At 46.1% G+C, this 18,120-nt stretch overlaps 8 protein-coding genes across 8 annotated transcripts, besides 2 other annotated features; 3 read left to right on the plus strand and 5 right to left on the minus strand.

Annotated features, from left to right (window-relative positions):
- Positions 1-24: a sequence feature (GC_rich).
- Positions 25-106: 82 nt separating this feature from the next.
- On the minus strand, positions 107-1,884 carry TSTA_067250 (oxidative stress protein Svf1, putative). Its single transcript, XM_002340631.1, has 5 exons — positions 1,558-1,884; positions 1,257-1,472; positions 770-1,194; positions 339-715; positions 107-287 (listed from the first exon to the last, which is right to left on the minus strand). Exons 1-5 carry the CDS (start codon positions 1,575-1,577, stop codon positions 189-191), a joined length of 1,137 nt encoding a protein of 378 aa, XP_002340672.1. The 5' UTR covers positions 1,578-1,884; the 3' UTR covers positions 107-188.
- Positions 161-183: a microsatellite.
- A 384-nt stretch (positions 1,885-2,268) lies between the features above and the next one.
- TSTA_067260 (mitochondrial 54S ribosomal protein YmL19) lies at positions 2,269-3,169 on the plus strand. The gene is made up of 2 exons (XM_002340632.1): positions 2,269-2,507; positions 2,565-3,169. The coding sequence occupies exons 1-2, from the start codon at positions 2,379-2,381 to the stop codon at positions 2,895-2,897; spliced, it is 462 nt and encodes a 153-aa protein (XP_002340673.1). The 5' UTR covers positions 2,269-2,378; the 3' UTR covers positions 2,898-3,169.
- Positions 3,170-5,651: 2,482 nt separating this feature from the next.
- TSTA_067270 (protein methyltransferase RmtC) lies at positions 5,652-8,351 on the minus strand (the record flags this gene model as incomplete). Its single annotated transcript, XM_002340633.1, has 4 exons — positions 5,652-5,948; positions 6,015-7,501; positions 7,553-8,177; positions 8,235-8,351. 4 exons carry the CDS (start codon positions 8,349-8,351, stop codon positions 5,652-5,654), a joined length of 2,526 nt encoding a protein of 841 aa, XP_002340674.1.
- Positions 8,352-9,059: 708 nt separating this feature from the next.
- On the plus strand, positions 9,060-11,395 carry TSTA_067280 (pre-mRNA splicing factor RNA helicase (Prp43), putative; the record flags this gene model as incomplete). Its single annotated transcript, XM_002340634.1, has 2 exons — positions 9,060-11,222; positions 11,279-11,395. The coding sequence occupies 2 exons, from the start codon at positions 9,060-9,062 to the stop codon at positions 11,393-11,395; spliced, it is 2,280 nt and encodes a 759-aa protein (XP_002340675.1).
- Positions 11,396-11,702: 307 nt separating this feature from the next.
- Positions 11,703-13,970, minus strand: TSTA_067290 (uncharacterized protein; the record flags this gene model as incomplete). Its single annotated transcript, XM_002340635.1, has 2 exons — positions 11,802-13,970; positions 11,703-11,760 (listed from the first exon to the last, which is right to left on the minus strand). The coding sequence occupies exons 1-2, from the start codon at positions 13,859-13,861 to the stop codon at positions 11,703-11,705; spliced, it is 2,118 nt and encodes a 705-aa protein (XP_002340676.1). The 5' UTR covers positions 13,862-13,970.
- Positions 13,971-14,091: 121 nt separating this feature from the next.
- Positions 14,092-15,400, plus strand: TSTA_067300 (secretory pathway protein Ssp120, putative). The gene is made up of 2 exons (XM_002340636.1): positions 14,092-14,318; positions 14,375-15,400. Exons 1-2 carry the CDS (start codon positions 14,207-14,209, stop codon positions 14,857-14,859), a joined length of 597 nt encoding a protein of 198 aa, XP_002340677.1. The 5' UTR covers positions 14,092-14,206; the 3' UTR covers positions 14,860-15,400.
- Positions 15,039-16,295, minus strand: TSTA_067310 (uncharacterized protein; the record flags this gene model as incomplete). Its single annotated transcript, XM_002340637.1, has 2 exons — positions 15,039-15,800; positions 15,834-16,295. The coding sequence occupies 2 exons, from the start codon at positions 16,293-16,295 to the stop codon at positions 15,039-15,041; spliced, it is 1,224 nt and encodes a 407-aa protein (XP_002340678.1).
- A 425-nt stretch (positions 16,296-16,720) lies between these two features.
- Positions 16,721-18,097, minus strand: TSTA_067320 (mitochondrial carrier protein (Pet8), putative). The gene is made up of 2 exons (XM_002340638.1): positions 17,823-18,097; positions 16,721-17,758 (listed from the first exon to the last, which is right to left on the minus strand). Exons 1-2 carry the CDS (start codon positions 17,883-17,885, stop codon positions 16,799-16,801), a joined length of 1,023 nt encoding a protein of 340 aa, XP_002340679.1. The 5' UTR covers positions 17,886-18,097; the 3' UTR covers positions 16,721-16,798.
- Positions 18,098-18,120: the final 23 nt, after the last annotated feature.

Consider the following 18,120-nt stretch of genomic DNA (forward strand, 5'->3'; position numbering starts at 1 on the left):
CCCCCCCCCCCCCCCCGGCCCCCCAATCCCACAAGACCACATCCAAAAGAATCCCACAAACGCCGATTTAGTGAGTGAAATGAAAAGTGATCACCTCGTTGTTTAATCATCATCATATATATTTGGCTACAGTTCAAAGTCCGTTATAGATTGAAGATTGAAGGGAAGGAAAGGAAAGGAAAGAGCATTTAAGAAATGAAAGTGGCCTCGGAGAACATGGTGCCTTGCTCCGAGAACTCATTCTCGCCTTCCTTGACTTTGAGTGTGAGCTTTTCTTGAGGGGAGTACTGTCATACGAGTCAGCAAGAGATTATAAGAGAGACGTCGGCCCAACTTACTTGGTAGATATAAGGCCTGGTTCCAGCAACGCTGCCAACAAACGACTTGACGAATCCAGGAAGCTCATACATGACATCTATCCTGTCGAGTCTTTTCCCAAGAGAACCCTCCAACTCGGCATGAATCTCATTGTCTTCCTTGCCCTTTCCGTCCCATGTGAAGTTGATGCTCTTTGGCTCGGGCCAGTCATTCTCTGTATCAGTGTTCGTTTCCAGATGCTTTGCAGAGTTTGTATGTCCTGCATAAAGGATTTTGTCGTCTTTGACAACACCTCCTACGTTGACGACTGTTGAGCCGTATGATGGTGGGGTAGTAAACTCCATCATCCAAGCAGAATATGAGGGACCCTGGAAGTTAACAAAGTTCCATCGTGATGCTACATGACGTTAGCAATCCCCTCATTTACCGTTGTAAAGGGGAAATGACGTACCAGCATGGTGAGGCTTCATGCCTTGAAGCGCAAAAGAGTAAAATCCCAATCCTTTCAAGTCATAGGTCTTCTCCTTAGTAGTGATGGTACCCTCCACAGAACAACGAGGCCAGAAAGCATGCGACATTGAACCCCAGGGGTTAGCAGGATCAGTTCCAAAGTATGAAGTACCATTTTCGCCAATAACAACACCGGGAGCTTTCCGAGTAAAAGCCAGGTTTACCAGACTGCCCTCGTTGACGGCTGATTTGATTGTATAGGCGTCGCCTTCCTCGTTGAGTGTTAATGCGAGGTTATCCGCTCCAAAGGAGTACATGTCCGGGTCGAACAGGTGGTTGTAAAGGGTGTCCGAATGCCAGAGATGAGGTGAACTGCCGTCAAGCGAGTAGATCTTGGTATTGAATTGGCAGGTCGTGTGGAGGCCGCTTTAATAATTATTCTCAGTTGGAATGTTACCTAACTTTCGAGTCTAGATAGGAGTCCTTACGCGATATTGTTGTAGATAACTTGCACCCAAGCTAGAGTACCATCATCGGCCATGACATAGAAAGTCTGAGTTTCCACAGAGGTATACTGAGGAGCCCTCCATTTAAGATCCTCTTTCTTCAGCTCGGTGTAAGGCGTCTTTTCTGCTTGCTTAGTAACGGGTTGTATGGCGTCCGGGCCATAAATGGGTTCCTGGGTTCCAGCCACATTGGCCAAACTGTGATGTGAGCTTTGATCAGCGACCGAACTGGGGTTTTGTGATTGTGTGCAGATAGGAGCTTTAGGGGGGAGGAAGATCGTACGTCTGCTTGAGCCAATTCATAACTGCGGTAATATCGGTGTTATCGTAATATAATTTGACAAGAAAACAGGAACACTTCCAGTCCAAGTAATCTTAGGTTTGATTGTTATGATGTGAAAAAGAACCGAGTTCTTTTGTGAGGGGTAGATTTGTGAGCACTGAACTTAGGAATCCCGATTAAAAAGAGCGGGACTGACTAGCCGTGATGGAGCAGCCAATACTTAACCGCCTTGAAGATGATCGACTACCGGGGCCCGTTAAAAAAATTGACTGCTGGAAAGAGTTGATTCCAGGAAGACGTATTCAAGGTGAGAGTGTTTTGACGGATGTTTAAACAAGAGATGAATTGAAACTGGGATGAGATCACGTCCACCTGGTGACGTCGAGAGTTCTAGCCAATCAGACTAAGTCGTTGTGGCCCAATCGGGCTTAGTTGGTTGCTGAATAAGGCTAGCCTCTTTTACCTAAGATATCTTTGAGATTTCATAATCTAGCAAAGAGATAGTTAACTATGGACTGTTCTTTATGAGACTGACGTAGATTTCCGGACATAGCAAGTTTGCCCTTCAGCTAAATCGCTGTTGTGACACTTTCTGCTTGTTGAGGTGGAATTTCACAACACAATTGGTTGAGATACATGCGGAGAATCTATAATCCGGCCCGGCGCGCCAAGCCTCAAGAAAAGTTCCGGGTGTTTTTGTTGCCAAAGCTCATCGGCAAAGAAATATCAGGCTATCGCCATTTCTCCCCGGTGCTTCCAGGATCTTTCAGCGCCTAGTCTTCGTGATATCTTAAGCAGAAGTCTCACTTTTACATATCAAAATGGCAAAAAAGGTTCTCGCCAAGGACCAATTCGTCAAACTCATCGTCGGCGCCGGTCAAGCGAGTCCGAGTCCCCCTGTCGGTCCTGCATTGGGAAGTAAAGGTGTAAAAAGTATGGATTTTTGCAAGGTGAGATCCTTTGAGAATCTAGTCTATGATGGAACGTGTCTGACTAATCATATACAGGAGTTCAACGCCAGAACTGCAAACATTGAACCCGGTACCCCCATCCCAGCCTACATCACCATCCGCCCTGATCGCTCATTTGCCTTCGAACTGCGAACGCCTACTACATCATGGCTTTTACTGCAAGCATCCGGAGTAGCACCGCGCAAGGGCCGACTCCGTGGAGCTCAAAATCCAGGTACTGAAGTGATCGGATCAGTGACTCTCAAACACGTTTATGAGATTGCCAAAATTAAGCAATCTGAGTTGAGGCTATCGGGATTGAGTCTGGAAGGCTTGTGCAAGAGTGTTATTGCTCAGGCCAAGTCAATTGGCCTGAAGGTTGTGAATTAGGTCTTGTCGTTATGATATAGCCATTCCTTCCGTTACATTTATTGTTTGCATATGCGCTGGCGTTCAGGGATGTCTCACATTTATACGAAATCTGTATTATAGTCTGGAGACTTTGAGGTATGCTTTGGTATATATCTAGAGTTGGCAAAATGTTGTTTCCGAGCTGTCATACCATGTATACTATTTGACTTCTCATGTTTTTATTCGCCCAAAAGAAGCACTGAACTATCTGCAGTCACCAACCCTCTCCAATCCAGGTGGCCTTCTATTACTCTGCTTTCAGGTTGGTCGTCTGCAGCGTGATCAACCACAATTTGATACATGACGTCTAGGGCACTGGGCAGCCTTGATGCCGGCAGGTGGGCGCGAATGCACCTAGGTATTCGTACAGGTAATAGGCCGAACACGAACCCGGAAGAGTTCATATATCTATTTATTTCTATTTATCTCAATTTATCTCCATACAGGGTGGCTATAAGATCAATTGCATCGTTCGCACTTTCCTCCTAACGGCTCAGGTGCTTTTCAACATTCCATCAAGGGTTCAATGTTTGCGCTTCCAACGTCATATATCGGCCCGTCTGTTGTTCTTGAATCAATGTGAGGACATTTGCAATGATTAATCTTGAGATGAACAACTTTACGATGCAATTCTGCTTGCTCGGGCTTGCGGAACAGAACCGAGCAGTCGAATTTATCCGCGCCGGGACAGGGATGTCCGAATCCTCTGTGATGTACTTTGGCATGCACTTTTGCATTTTCTTCATTCGAGAAATCACGCGAGCATTTCCCATCGGACAAGGTATCCTGGGGACACTCTTTTGAACGTGGTCTTCATGCCTCTTCGCCTGCCAGGCATTTTGGGCAAAAACGATACTGCAGCCGGTTTTGTCCTTTGTAGGGCAAGGTATATCTTCTTCAAGATGGACAATTTGGATATGTTTCAATAAGCTGCAATTCCCGTACAAGTCCTTGCCACAGTCCACGTATGGATAGACAAATCTCCGCCCCCCTCGTAGATGCTCCGTATATGTTTTTCGAGGTTTCCAGCAAGTGTATATACCTTTCCACGTTTCTCGTAAGGACAAGGATGACTGGTAATTCGATGCTCGGCTTTCACATATTCTCTTAGAATATCCTTTGTATCGAACACTTTGCCGTACTGGGGACATTCTTGGATAGTCTCGTGGGTTGCCATATGTCTCTGCATATTAGTTTTATGCTGGATTGTCCAACCACAAATAGGGCATATAAGAACCTCCTCACTATGTGAAGCTTTACCACGCGCTTTCAGCAATAGTTCAGATTTGAATGCCTTTCCTTCATACTCTGGACAGACTTGCGTTTAGTGGCTTCCATCGTCGCAGTCTAAAAGCCCTCTGCACGATAACTTGAGGATTTATCAACGATTAAATATCGGAACCTAAATCCCAATTGTGAAGAGAAGAAAATGAAGAAGAATGGGTTCATGTGTGGGAGTCGATTTTATAACAACCGAGGCGGAGATACCCAAAACGCGAATAGCAGGAAGGCCCCGAGGTCCCAATGCCCGGCCATTGTTTAAAAACATTTTGACTATGAGACGGATTCCATCCGCGAAAGGAATATGCCTCAAGGTAGTACCAACTAGCGAGACAAATGCAATGTTGAGCATCTACGGTAATTCCCATATACTCCTGATACCAATACCGAGGTGGGCTAATTTGAAGAAGTGGGCTTCACCAATCAAATATTTACATCTCAATGTTGCCCAGGTACGTCAAACGGAGATATAGGAATAGATTATTGTGCTCTCGTGACCATTTCTTAAATTGTATCAAGTTGGTCTCCGTATTGAAAGAAAACTGAAGAGGAATGTCCGTCATATATCGGGGGTACCGCCAATTCCTGAGTAAGCCGAGGTTTCTTAAACCCTAAGTGGCTTTTATAGCATACATGCATGGGCCTTCGATATATACTAATCATAATATGGGCAATATCTAACTTGATCATCCCATACTGATAGTATTTCAAGGTTTTTATAGGTATGGCTAACCGTAACTACATACCGCCAGTGCTACCCACCAAAGTCCTGACTCAGGGGCATCTGGAGGCAGCAGGTCCTACCGGTATACTACATACGTAACGAAGAGAATATCATAAGTGTCATTCTGCATGGTTAAACACAATAGTTCCGGAAATGACCCGCAGATTGCAAGCTTGATGCCCGTATCCATATAGTAAGTAGTAGCTGGTCATATTGATACCGGAGGCAAGAGTATTTTCTCCGTGTTACTGCGAAAGTCATAGTGACCAATTTTGAACTTTAATCTAGCCCTACCTTCACGACAGAATATTGTCCGATTGGCTCGTGGTATGATTTTTAGCAGGAACTTTTTGGTGTTGGGGTAAAAATGTGTATAATAAATATATTCAAACAGTGTGAGGATGTTATTGTACGAAATTTGGAATTACTTGTAACTGATATTCCACGGCTGTGTTCAATGTTGTCTGGATCGCGTATATAAGAACACTACGTGTACATGTACATAGAGGGTAAGTTTCTTAAGTTACGTAGTACTAACTTAACTACCTAAATACTCAAGCGATTTAGGTGGATCAGATCTACGAAATTTAATCAATAGCGACCACATTATGTATATTCAAAATGTTAGGTAAAAGAGCAATCACAACAGATATTCATTGACTCTGACTTTTTGTTCCCCCTTGGAATCCCTTCTGACACCCGGCCTGTACAACTCGCTCAAAAATGGATCACATAAGACACCCATCCTTGATACTTGAATGCATCTCACTCATTCCCACACGAATTCGTTGATACCCATTCTGTGTCTTATTAGTAGTTCCAGAAGATGCCACAGGAACAGCTCTGTTCCCTCCACTCATCATTACTGGTGTAGTGCTTCGCTGTGGACTTGTTGCTGCTGGTGTCGGCGATGTTCGCTCAAGACGGAACACTTCAACCATCCATTCATACCAGACTTTGCGATTGTCGGTTTGTCGGTACATGGTTACGACGACTTCGCCGTTGTCGGGGACGTAGAGAGGAGTCTAGCCCGAACAGCTTAGTAAGACGTATTTCAAACTACTATAATCTAACATTTTGCAAAGGGTTACCTTAAGTGGAAAGTATATAGGGAACCAACTGATCATCCCAGGACTTTTGGCGTCCATCGTCACTGGATTGGTGGACAACTCAATATCACTATAAAGCACAGTCTCAAAGTACCCTGCCAGCCCATGACAGACGCCACGATTCTGACAAGGGAAAGCAAGACGGGTTTGACGGACGTTGTGCTCATTAGTAATCATAGACGAAGTTGTTGACAGAGGAGGAATATTGGGGTTGTGATGCGAAAAGGACCAAGCTGGAAGTACAATTGGAGTTGGAGCTTCAAAGACCGGTGGCGGCGTTAATGTCGAACTCCTGGCACCGACTGCGCTGTGTGTACTAGTAACGCTGCTACTGAGTTGGGTTGTGTGACTGGCAGCTTGTCCCCCTCCAGGTGATGAAGTTGTAGACAAGTAGTCAATGGCATGAAGCATGACTACATATGGCGTCTCAGGTGCAGCAGGATTGGATATTCTCTGACCACATATGTCGGCATATAACTTTGGCGCTGCAATAGGTGTCAAATGTGCAGAGTATGATGCTGGGATAGATATACCATGTCCTGGGCTGAGTAAATGCGTCACTCCATCTAAGCATTCCGGCGAAAGCTCGTTGTCTCCGAAAGAGCCCAGGAGCTCAGAGATGAGAATGTCAATAGGTGTGTGATCCACAGAGCCCTGGTTTTGTGGATCTGCACTATTTTCGATCTCCCTATGAGGACCCTTCCAACTTCGCATGTCCGATTTGACCAGATTCACAGCACCGCCCCAGATGTTCTCGTTATGGTGCTGGAGAAGAACAAACGCATTTGGATTCTTCTCAACAACCCACATTTCAATCTTGACACCGGTCTCTGCACTTGCACGTAGAGCGCGCGTCACCAAAGGGCCACGACCAGCACCTACGACAGCAACGACGACTTTACCATCTGGGCCTGACGTGGGTTTCTTCTGCTCCATCCAGTCGCTCAGAGCTTTCGCAACAGCTCGTTCATACCATGCATATTTGATAGGATCCTTCTCGAATACTTCGTAGGTGATACTCTCCAAATTCACTGTCAACGGTTGCAAGGGGGCCTGCAAGTAATCTTGGTATCCAGTGCCGAACCTCTCGATGGGAGTACGAGGAGGTTGCCGTTGTTGGAGATTCCTCATGTAAGATAGATGGGGTGTGGGGTCGTGGTGCTTTCTCGCTTGAGCCATGGTCTGTGCAATAGTAGGATAATCAGTCTTATCGACGGGAGCTTCTCCCGTCTGAGATACATCGTCTGCCTCAAGACCAGGGATCGGGCCAACATCGCAAAGCAATATCCATGGAGGTGTGCGAAGCCGCATAAACTTGGCTATTAGTGCTTGATGAGCTTTGGATAAGACAGGATATCCTTTTTGATTTTTAATGAAAGTCGTTGCATTGATCGTCAATAGGTGGACAGGCTCCGAATACCACCTTGTCTGGACTTGCAGGATCGGAAGAAGTTTTGGGAGTGCCAGCGCTATAAATATGTCAGACAATAGCCTTGAAACAAGAATAGATACGCCCTTACCGACTAATAACCTAGAGTGGTGTTTGCAGGTCGTTCGTATGATCTCCCATGCATCCCAGGCTCCGAAAAGATCAATCTTGGCCGAGCGGTCTTCACTTGGATCAAGGAACTCAGTCCGTGCAAATGGAGACAAATCTCCCATTTCAGTAGTCTCCAATCCTGAAATTTCAATCATCTTCAACCAGATATGGAATTGGATATATGGCGCAATGGTCAGGGCTTCCTGTATGGCTCTGGCATAGTATATCAGCCCTTCGCAATGAAGATTGCCATGTTGAAGCTTAGGCCCTGGAACTAGGAGATAGCTAATGCCGCAAAATGCCGCGTATGCAACCTCCAACATCAACACTTGGCGAGAAATTTCGGCTATCAAAGGATCTGGTGAGCATAAATCGATCCAGGAACTAGTGATTCCAACAACTTGGCTAATTGCTTCGTTGGGCGTTAAAGGTGTATCTGCCGGCGAGAGAGGAGGAACTGTAACAGCCTTGGTGTTTAATGAGGTTGCCCGGGTGCCAATTGAATCATAAGATGGTGGCTCTAATGAAGATAAATGGGACGATAGTAAGGATAAGACGCGGGAATGAAAATGCGAATTCGTTATTGGAGTAGTCAGCATGTCATACTAAAGAATGTCAGTCAATTGAAGCATTTATGCTGCATGATATCAATTGGAACATACATTACTCGCGTGAGCAAACTGAATCGACCGTGTACTCAACGGTACTTGACGGTTGGATTCATGTTGACCTATACAGAACGAATGGATCATATCCTCGGTTTCTGGAACAGTCTCCATGACGTCTGTATTAAATAAGCTTCGAATAGTGGTTCCTTGTTAGCAGATTGTAGAGATACAGAGTAATAATGGACCTATAGCTTTTCGGTTGTTGGGTGCAGCGTCTCTGACAATATAATAATGTTCCAGCTGGTTAAGCAATCATTTGAATCCAGTATCTCGATTAGTCGAATTTGCCTGGATAGGAACTCGAAAAGAAATTTGGATAATCGCTAGAATCAATAGAATTGAAGCTTGATTGACACTACCGAGCTGACATGATGAAGGTTTTCTGTCGATTGTGAGTGCTGGATAGGATCTTAAGATTCCGACAGGATTATGAAGTTAGATAGGGATGAAAGGGTCGAAAATTGATTATGTGAGCTGTATGCAGGATTCAAACGCGTGAGATATCGGTCCCTCGAGCTAAGACAGACGAACAGTTGATCAAAGCAGTCCTTGTTGTGCGAAGGGGGGTAAATCGGCGTCAATATTTATTTTCTGGGGGTCCCGCACGGTGCCTGGCTGATTGTCTGATCTGGAAGGCGGTGACCCCGATAAGCAACTGTGGCGCACATCAGCCCTTATCCGGCAACACTAACTCAACTTTTTCTTTTTTCTTCTGTTGAATCTCTTCGTCCTCGACACTCGACGGCCTCACCACATTTGTTCTGCGTGGTCGCGCGGTGTGACTGATTCTACACACATTTGAATCTTGCGACTCTCATTATGGGTGACAGACGTCCTGATTCAACAGACAGTTCGCGTGCAAAGCGGCAAAAGAAGGATACCGCTGAAATGGATCCCCGCAACAACCCATACCTTGCTCATATGTATCCGGAGAAGAATGGAGATGGAAGCTCAAAAAATGGTCCCTTTGCGAAGTTCAAAAGGCACCAGACCACCGCTGCTCTCGCACAAGAAGCCGAAGACGCAGAAATCAATCCCTTTACCGGTCGTCCCTTCTCCAGTACCTACTTTTCCATCCTGAAGACTCGTCGAGACCTACCGGTCCATGCGCAGAGAGACGAATTCCTGCAACTTTATCAGAAGTCACAAATTCTTGTTTTCGTTGGTGAAACTGGTTCAGGAAAGACAACGCAAATACCGCAGTTCGTTCTCTTCGATGAGCTTCCGCAGTTACAAGGCAAGATGGTCGCATGTACTCAACCACGTCGAGTCGCTGCGATGTCCGTAGCGCAACGTGTAGCCGCTGAAATGGATGTGAAATTGGGCGAGGAGGTCGGTTATAGTATTCGTTTTGAAGATATGACAAGCTCGAAAACGATCCTTAAGTACATGACCGATGGTATGCTTCTTCGAGAAGCTATGAATGATCACGACCTCCAGCGTTACAGTTGCTTGATAATTGACGAAGCGCATGATAGAAGTTTATCCACAGACTTGTTAATGGGATTGCTGAAGGAGGTGGTACAGCGGAGGCCGGATTTGAAAGTCATCATCATGTCCGCTACCTTGGATGCGCAGAAGTTCCAGCGCTATTTCAACGATGCCCCGCTTCTTGCAGTACCAGGAAGAACTCACCCTGTAGAGATTTTCTACACGCCTGAGCCAGAGCAGGATTATGTCGAAGCCGCCATTCGCACAGTCCTGCAAATCCACGCTACTGAACCTGAGGGGGACATATTGGTATTTTTGACGGGGGAGGAGGAAATTGAAGATGCGGCTCGGAAAATCTCCCTTGAAGCAGATGAGATGACGAGAGAAGCAGATGCGGGTCCAATGAAGGTCTATTCGCTGTATGGCAGTCTACCACCGCATGTGCAACAACGAATTTTTGAACCGGCCCCTGGCCCGCGCAGACCCGGTGGTCGACCTGGCCGGAAGGTTATTGTGTCAACCAACATTGCTGAAACATCGCTTACCATTGACGGCATCGTCTATGTCGTGGACCCAGGATTCTCCAAACAGAAGGTCTACAACCCCCGTATTCGAGTCGAGTCTCTTCTGGTATCACCCATCTCCAAAGCGTCCGCCCAGCAAAGAGCCGGTCGTGCCGGTCGTACACGTCCCGGAAAATGCTTCCGCCTGTATACGGAGGCCGCATTCAAGAAAGAGCTCATTGACCAGACTTATCCAGAAATTCTCCGATCCAACCTTTCTTCCACTGTTCTCGAGCTCAAAAAACTCGGTATCGATGACCTGGTGCATTTTGACCTGATGGATCCTCCTGCACCGGAAACATTGATGAGGGCTTTGGAAGAACTCAACTATTTAGCATGTCTTGATGACGACGGTAATCTGACACAATTGGGTCGGTTGGCGTCGGACTTCCCTCTTGACCCAGCGCTGGCCGTGATGTTGATCACCTCCCCGGAGTTCTACTGCTCTAATGAAATCTTGTCTATAACAGCTCTGCTCTCGGTGCCTCAAGTGTTTGTACGCCCACACTCACAGAGAAAACGCGCCGATGAGATGAAGAACCTATTCGCCCACCCCGACGGCGACCATCTCACACTCCTGAACGTGTACCACGCCTATAAAGGTGCAGATGCTCAACAAGACCCGAAACAATGGTGTCACGATCATTTCCTTTCTCTACGCTCCCTACAATCCGCAGATAATGTGCGCCTTCAGCTTCAACGGATCATGGAGCGGGAAGAAATCGATCTCGTATCCACGCCATTCGAGGATAAGAAGTATTATGAGAATATTCGCCGTGCTCTCGTAGCTGGATTCTTCATGCAAGTCGCTAAGAAGGACAGTACGGGGAAAAGCATGTACACCACAGTAAAGGATAACCAACATGTCCTCATTCATCCAAGCACGGTCCTCGGTCATGATGCTGAATGGGTGCTTTATAATGAGTTTGTTCTCACGACGAAGAATTACATTCGGACAGTTACGGCTGTGAAGGCTGAATGGCTCTTGGTAGGTTGCTTTCGCTTCCCTTTTACTCACAAGATCAAGGTCTAATCATTTTCCAGGAAATTGCACCTACATACTACGACATCTCAGGTTTCCCCAAGGGAGATATTCGCTCTGCTCTGTTACGTGCCAGTGAGAGACTTGCGCGTAAGGAGAAAATGCGAGGCGGTCGGTAGGCGGTTCAAGGGGATGGAGGGACATAATTAGATATGATTCTTTTTGAATGTTTTTTACAGATAGAGATATGCCATTTAAGAATTTGCATGCGGTTAGAGAATAAAAAAACTACTCTACAAGCAGCGGCTTGATAAATGGATTTTTTCGAATGTTCTCGTTATAATGAATACGAATTCAAGTTCTATCTCAATATCCCCATGTTTTCGCCATATATAGTAACCCATGAGAATGAAATGGCTGGATAAATGAAATCACCATGGTGAATACAATATAATATACACAGCTTAGACAAGCAGTAATTGTTGATCAACCACAGAACCAAAAGACATCCTCCAACGCCTTTGACGGTATCAATTCTCCTTCTCTAAACTTAAATTATCTATGCGGTGATGCAAGTATTCCAACTGCGACCGAAGATTCTTGATCTTGACTGATGGTTCGACAGGATAGCTTGTCGTTGATTTTTGGGTCGCAGGAGATTTGTTGGTATCGGATTGTAGTTTGGCATATTTTGACGACAGTTGAGTGATCTGTGGTTCGTCTGGTAGATCTAAGGAGAGCGTGGGTGATGTATCGTTGTCATAATGTGTTGTCATATGCTGTAAATGAATGATCTTCGCCGCGGTCAGATCTGCGAACCTGGTACATTTCTCATGGAGCGGCAACTGCTGTTGCTGTGAGAAATCCATTTCGACTTTCGCTTGCGCTTTCCTCCATTTTTTAAAAGTGCCAAGTAAGTAGTTCAACTCCGATCTTTCTGATATGTAAACCAAGCTGTAGTCAAAACCACTCTGTACTGCAGCTTGAATCAACGTCGTAGACAGATTATATCGACCGCAGCGAGCACTAAAGTCAGCCATACAGAGGATAAGTCTTGCGATACGGTCTTCTTCGAAATCTGAAGACGAGATCATGTAATTCAGTGCCCTGACGAGGGTAGATAGGCCAGTCTCGAAGTCATTTCGGATAGCATAGAATCTCAAAAACGCGGATAGAGTATCCAGGTTATCAATAAATCCGTGAGCACGGGCTACCTGCATGTAAGCCTCCGCTTTCTCCGGTTGGTCGAAACGCAGGGTTGCAGTAATGACACTGGTAATGAGAACAGGGCTGAAGCCTCCTGTGGGAGGAACTGTAATTGTAATCCCATTCACGTTTCTCTTCACCCATGTTGTCCGTAGATTGACTGAATAGCCACCTTCGCCTCTTAACATTTGAAGAAACAGATCAAAATCTTTTAGATTCTTCGTCTTTCGGAAGTGCGAGATAATAGCGACGATCAAGGGTGTGCTGAGTTTGAACAAATTCGGGATCAGGCATTTTAGCACCAAGTCAGCCAAGTCGTTTTGGTGCCATCTGGTGAAAGCATTTATAAGAAGTGAAAATGCAACAGGACGGTCTGGTTCTTGACAGGTCAAGAGATTGTCTGACACTTGCATCAACAATTGTTGCAGGGACAATTTGCCATTCGCGTACTGCTCAAGGTCTCTTTTGAGAAGAATATCGTATCGATCTCGGTCATCGCGCATCGTTTCTAGTTCTTCGATGGTGAAATTTTGCATAAGATCGTCAAATTTTGCGTCCCTAATATATTTCAAAGAGTATAGCCGTCGTCGCACACCCCGGAGCCGATTCAATAAAGCATTAGGGGATCCGGTGGACGGCTCGTCCAGTCGGTATTCTACTGGGAGACCAGAATAATCATGCGCAACGGAAGGCCGTAATATCATTCTGTAGACGAGTTGTTGAATAGCTAATTTTTGTATAGCTTTGATGCGAACTATGCTGGAGCGTTCCCATTTAAAGTCTGGCTCAGGTCGTGGGATCATATTATTCATATTGGAGAGATCCTCATCAAAAGTTTCATACTCGAAGTTGCCGGTTTCCTCATCACTAGCACTTTCTCGGGTTGATACACTGAGTAGTGTTTCTTCAACGAAGGCTGTTTCATCGATGTCCGCTTTACGGGAACTATGCCCTGCAATATCACTGATAGTCCAATCACTTTCAACGGCGTAATCATCTGCAGCGCTCTTCTCTATAGGTGCCTTGGTGCTAAAAGCACGATTTGCCAGTGTTTGTGCATTTCTCGTTTCAATTTGAGCACCGGCCCGGTAAGACCAGGATTGAAGGGCACCAGCAGAAGTTTGTCGAGTCTTTCGAGCAGACAGTGCTTCCAAAAGCCGACGTTCTTCATCCATCAATTCATCTATCTCTTCCTGAACTGCCGCGATTTTATCCTCCCATTCTTGCCGACGTTTTCGTTTCGATAAAGCGTCTGCGATGGTTGCACTGGCGAAGATACTTCCGTATAGAGCTGTAACTGCATTTGCTGTACGAAGGCCTCGACGGCTGCTAGCCGTGGCAGGGCGCGTAGCGACTCCATTGACATACGTCCTCAAGCAAGTTTTGCATCGGCAGCCCGATGACGGTAGCCGAGCCACTCGCGACAGGAAACCCTGCATTATCTCATTATTTCGCGGACGCAGATATATCAATTGAAGGTGCTCATTCAATGCTGAGTTATATGAGGAATCGCAGCTTGATGTAATCGACTAAGCACCGCGAATGTCCGGGAGGAGGAGTATCATGATGTGATCTGAAGTCATGCAACTCTAAGAAGATTTAGCGTCCGGAATTGGGGGACTTTCCCAGAGGTGCAAACACTGCAAACACAGCTCGGGGACGACATCTTAGGAGACAAGACGGTACAAAGATCCAAATTGAACACACCGCGCCGTATGGTGTCAATTTCTTTATTTTAAGTATTTTGTTTCTCTGACTACCTGGTTATTATTTCCTGTATCAATATGCGTGGCATTATCGTTGCACTGCTAGCATTGGCTACGGTTGCATACGGCCACGGACACCACGATGACAATGGAGAGGTAGAGACAGACTGGGCTACGAGGCATATGCGAGGTACATTGGCCTGTTCAATTGCATTGGATAGTTACTAACATAATTGCGCTTCTCAGAGGAACACCACATCGACTCGTTCGACGCCGGCTCATTCTTCGCCCTCCACGATTACGACAATTCAGGGGACTGGAGAAACGACGAAATCATGAAAACGTACGGTCTATTAGACTCATCGAACACCCATCTCGGCGCAGAACAAAAAGACGCAGTAGTCAATGAAGTACTGAGATTATTCAATCCTTCTGGCACCGGAACGGTTTCGCGCGATGAGTGGATGAGCCAGGTTCAGGCTGGTGTCAGATTGCCTGACTTCGGATATGGTCCTGGCCACCATGGCGATATTGAGTACGAATACGAGATTCATCACTTCGAGAAATTTCATGGCGAAGATGCCAAGGAGGAGGATTTGACTCATCCGGAGGATATTGAGCATTTCAGATTGCATGACGAGATGGAACTGGCGGAAGAGAGACTGCAGCAATTGGAAAGCATGCAGATTGTTGAGGGGAATATTCCCAGGAAATTTCTCCGGAATCCATGATCTAGCTGAAATGACCATAATGACTGTATAATACGATATTTGAGAGGTGGAAGACGCGTGTTGGATGCGTACATGTATCAACGAATAGATGTCGTTTGTTTGAGGTACGAGTATCCATTCGCATACCATATCCATGACCAAGGATTTTGAGTTCCAAAGACCCTGGACGAGAACAACGATCACTGTTCGAAGTCGACCTGAATATCGAAAACACAGTGCATGACGCCAGGGGCATACGTCTTGACCTCTTCCACATGGTCACAACAAATCGATAAGCTTTGGCGGTCGATACCGTTCAATCGCCCAGCCAAATTAACATACTCAGCTACGATTTCGTCCCTCTTCTTCTCAATTTCAGTAACATCCACATTCTCATGTACATGGGTCCAGCCGCCATGTTTCCTATCCAAAAGCCTGAGTGAAGGGTCCCATGTAGGCCGAGACGTAGGTAGTAAGCCCAAATTGACATGTCTAACCGGAGCCCAGTGTCCTCTTTTCTTCAGCTCAGGTTGTATTCTCTCCATGATCGCTGGAGCAGATTGATTATCACCTTGAAATATGACAATACGGACATCGTCCGTGAGTTCATCCAGGAGGTTCTCAAGGTTGCCATCGTCCAGCCCAGAGGGTAGACTTTCATCCTCACCCTGCGAAAGAGGAACGACCTTGCAATTCCACCCATTCTCGAGACAGCCTCGCCGCAGACCCTCGACGGACCATGCATTTAGTTCCCAGCCCCATACTCGCTTGACACCTCGTTTCAAGTACGAAAATACAAAATACCCTATTCCAGCATAGAGGTCGATGACACCGACATCCTCTATTCTCTGTCCTTTTAACGAAGACTCATCCAGACCCGTAAACCGTCCTTCAAGACCCAATATACGAGCCTTTTCTGTGATATTACCCTTTGAAAACATCGTATAGAGTGGAGCCCAGTACTGTACTATCCCACCATTCTGTACTGTATGAACCCAAAACGCCTTTTCAAAGTCTTGTTGACTGGGTTTGTATTCGTAATCTCGCAATTCTCCGAAATTACCATATAATGGTACTAAGCCATTAGGGCTTCGCATTAAATTTTCGCTTCCTTGAGAAGTGGTTAATTGTATAGGCGCATTCATGGCGATATGTGTTATAGTTTGCCCCTTGTGGTCGAATGATTTGGCGATTGATGCATATAGTTTCTGGCGATTTGTTTCTGATAGAGATGCATAGCATTCCGCCCATGCTTGAGATGCGGTAAAGACATTTAAAGGGAGCAATAGCATTGGCTGGTAGATTGTAAATCGTTTCGGAAGTCCAGATATGACTGTTGAAGCTGTAGGACCATTGGAGTTATAGTCCCGCAAGAATTGCTGGATGCCTCGCTGAAGTGGGTTGGAACACATCGTGGAGGGCTTCTTTTCCTTTTTATATTTGTCCTTCTCATTCATCCTTGCAGGACCGCTTGTATTCTTTCTCGTCGATTGTGGATCATTGACCGAGTTTTGATTCAGCAGGGATTCATCACAACCATGAGTTTGGTCCCTCATCTCGGTCGAAGATGAGGATTCCATGTCCATATCCATGAGCTGTGGGCTATTGTTTCTTTGGTTTCACTTTTTTATAGCAGAAAGCGTTTTCTTATGAAGTTCAACTTAGCTGAATGTGGCTCATGGCGAAGAGTTGTAAGGGCTGAGTTTGGCACCCTGCAAAGATTTTTGGGCCGTGGAGATGAAGCGTTGACGGGCCATATTGAAAGTCCAGAAGTACGTTGATAGAACCTTTCTATCACCACGTTTCAAATAAAGGAATATCTATCTGCCAGGTGGGTACGATCTCTCCTCGAATACAGGAAAAATTCCATATAGCATGATCTGATGTTTCAAGCATCATCTAACATTATACAGACGAGATTAATCTTCTATAGTACATGCCAAAACGTCCAATCGGACTTCTAAATCTCTACATCACGCTTTCTATATCCGCCCTCGAGAGTATTATAAGTCCACTGGTAGCTACCCAAGAATATCGCACCACCGAGCGCAATAGCTGTCGTACGAGGACCAATCCCCCTCCAAAGAGCACCAGGCCCTTCTTCCTTCAAAATCCGACGCACAACATCCGGTACTCGGACACGATGCGCAGTACCACCAGTCCCCTCTTCGCGTCGAGCAAGCATAACCCTCGTCTTGATTACATCCAACGGCGTCGTCAACCCGGCCGCAATTCCACCAGCAATACTTCCAAAGACCGCACTCGGCGCAGCTGCTATGTGACCCGACGCTGTACGCTCGGAAGCATGGCTATTATCGCTACCATTCCTGCTGTTGCTCCATCGCGCATACCTGTTCTTCATCGCTTCCCACATTGTAAACTGAAGAATTGTAAAAGGTATTTCCCTCGCAATGGTAATCCCCGTTCCTCTATACAATTCACGAATCATATGAAAATAACCCGACCCATCATTTCTCAAGGACAAAATATCCGTTAAGGCCCGTAATGACGAACCTCCAAATAGACCGGCTTGCGCGCGCTGTTTGATGACTTCAGTTGGCACTCGAATAATACAAGCCGTAATCTCACCAAACGTCGACGCCGTAGAATGCGCGATAAAGGTCTGCGTCTTTGAAGCGGTCTGCGTATCTCGCGGAAGTAAATACCGCTTTATGCCGTCGTAGGTAATGAAGAAGAATGCAGCGGAGGGGGCGGATCCGAATAGTACCGAGGGGAGACCAGCGTATATGCCTCGAACTATCTGTCGTAATGCGGGGGGCTTTGTGGCAGTAGCATTGATCTTGTGAGGTGTATCTGTTGCGGCAGAAGAGACGCTCTGACGAGCTTTTTGGAGACGGGTTTTGATGGTGTCGAGGGGGTATAGGGAGAGGTCAACAGTGAAGCCGGCGACAGCTCCGGCCTGGATACAGCGTAAATCGCGTTAGTAATTTTGGAAGGTACTTTCCAATTGAGATTATACATACATATAGAGACCTTCTCCATGGCGATGAGACCAATGGCTCTGGTATATTCTTATTGTCCGCCATGCACTTGTCTGTTTGAGGACGCGGGAAGACGAGGAAGAATGTGAAGCTCAATGACTACCGCGGAGTCATATCCAATCGCAATCTCTTTTCCTAATAATTTCGAAATAGGTGCCTGCGAGTTAATATTCGTCAAATCGAGGTTGCGCAACAGCAATTGCACGCAATTCTTAGAGGTCTTTTCGGTCGTGTGAATAAGTGCAGGTCCGAAGCTCGGAAGCAAGAAATGATGATGCGG

The sequence above is a fragment of the Talaromyces stipitatus genome, genomic scaffold (assembly GCF_000003125.1).
Source record: "Talaromyces stipitatus ATCC 10500 scf_1105507295523 genomic scaffold, whole genome shotgun sequence".
Lineage (NCBI taxonomy): Eukaryota > Fungi > Ascomycota > Eurotiomycetes > Eurotiales > Trichocomaceae > Talaromyces > Talaromyces stipitatus.

Excerpts from the sequence above, each read along its gene's own strand:
- TSTA_067320 (XM_002340638.1), bottom strand. The coding sequence starts at position 17,885 with ATGGCGGACAATAAGAATATACCAGAGCCATTGGTCTCATCGCCATGG. Across the intron at positions 17,759-17,822 it reads CATGGAGAAGGTCTCTATAT|GCCGGAGCTGTCGCCGGCTT; the intron begins GTATGTATAATC and ends CGCTGTATCCAG.
- TSTA_067300 (XM_002340636.1), top strand. The coding sequence starts at position 14,207 with ATGCGTGGCATTATCGTTGCACTGCTAGCATTGGCTACGGTTGCATAC. Across the intron at positions 14,319-14,374 it reads GGCTACGAGGCATATGCGAG|AGGAACACCACATCGACTCG; the intron begins GTACATTGGCCT and ends TGCGCTTCTCAG.
- TSTA_067250 (XM_002340631.1), bottom strand. The coding sequence starts at position 1,577 with ATGAATTGGCTCAAGCAGAC. Across the intron at positions 1,473-1,557 it reads ATGAATTGGCTCAAGCAGAC|TTTGGCCAATGTGGCTGGAA; the intron begins GTACGATCTTCC and ends CTCACATCACAG. Across the intron at positions 716-769 it reads CATGAAGCCTCACCATGCTG|CATCACGATGGAACTTTGTT; the intron begins GTACGTCATTTC and ends AACGTCATGTAG.
- TSTA_067260 (XM_002340632.1), top strand. The coding sequence starts at position 2,379 with ATGGCAAAAAAGGTTCTCGCCAAGGACCAATTCGTCAAACTCATCGTC. Across the intron at positions 2,508-2,564 it reads AAAGTATGGATTTTTGCAAG|GAGTTCAACGCCAGAACTGC; the intron begins GTGAGATCCTTT and ends AATCATATACAG.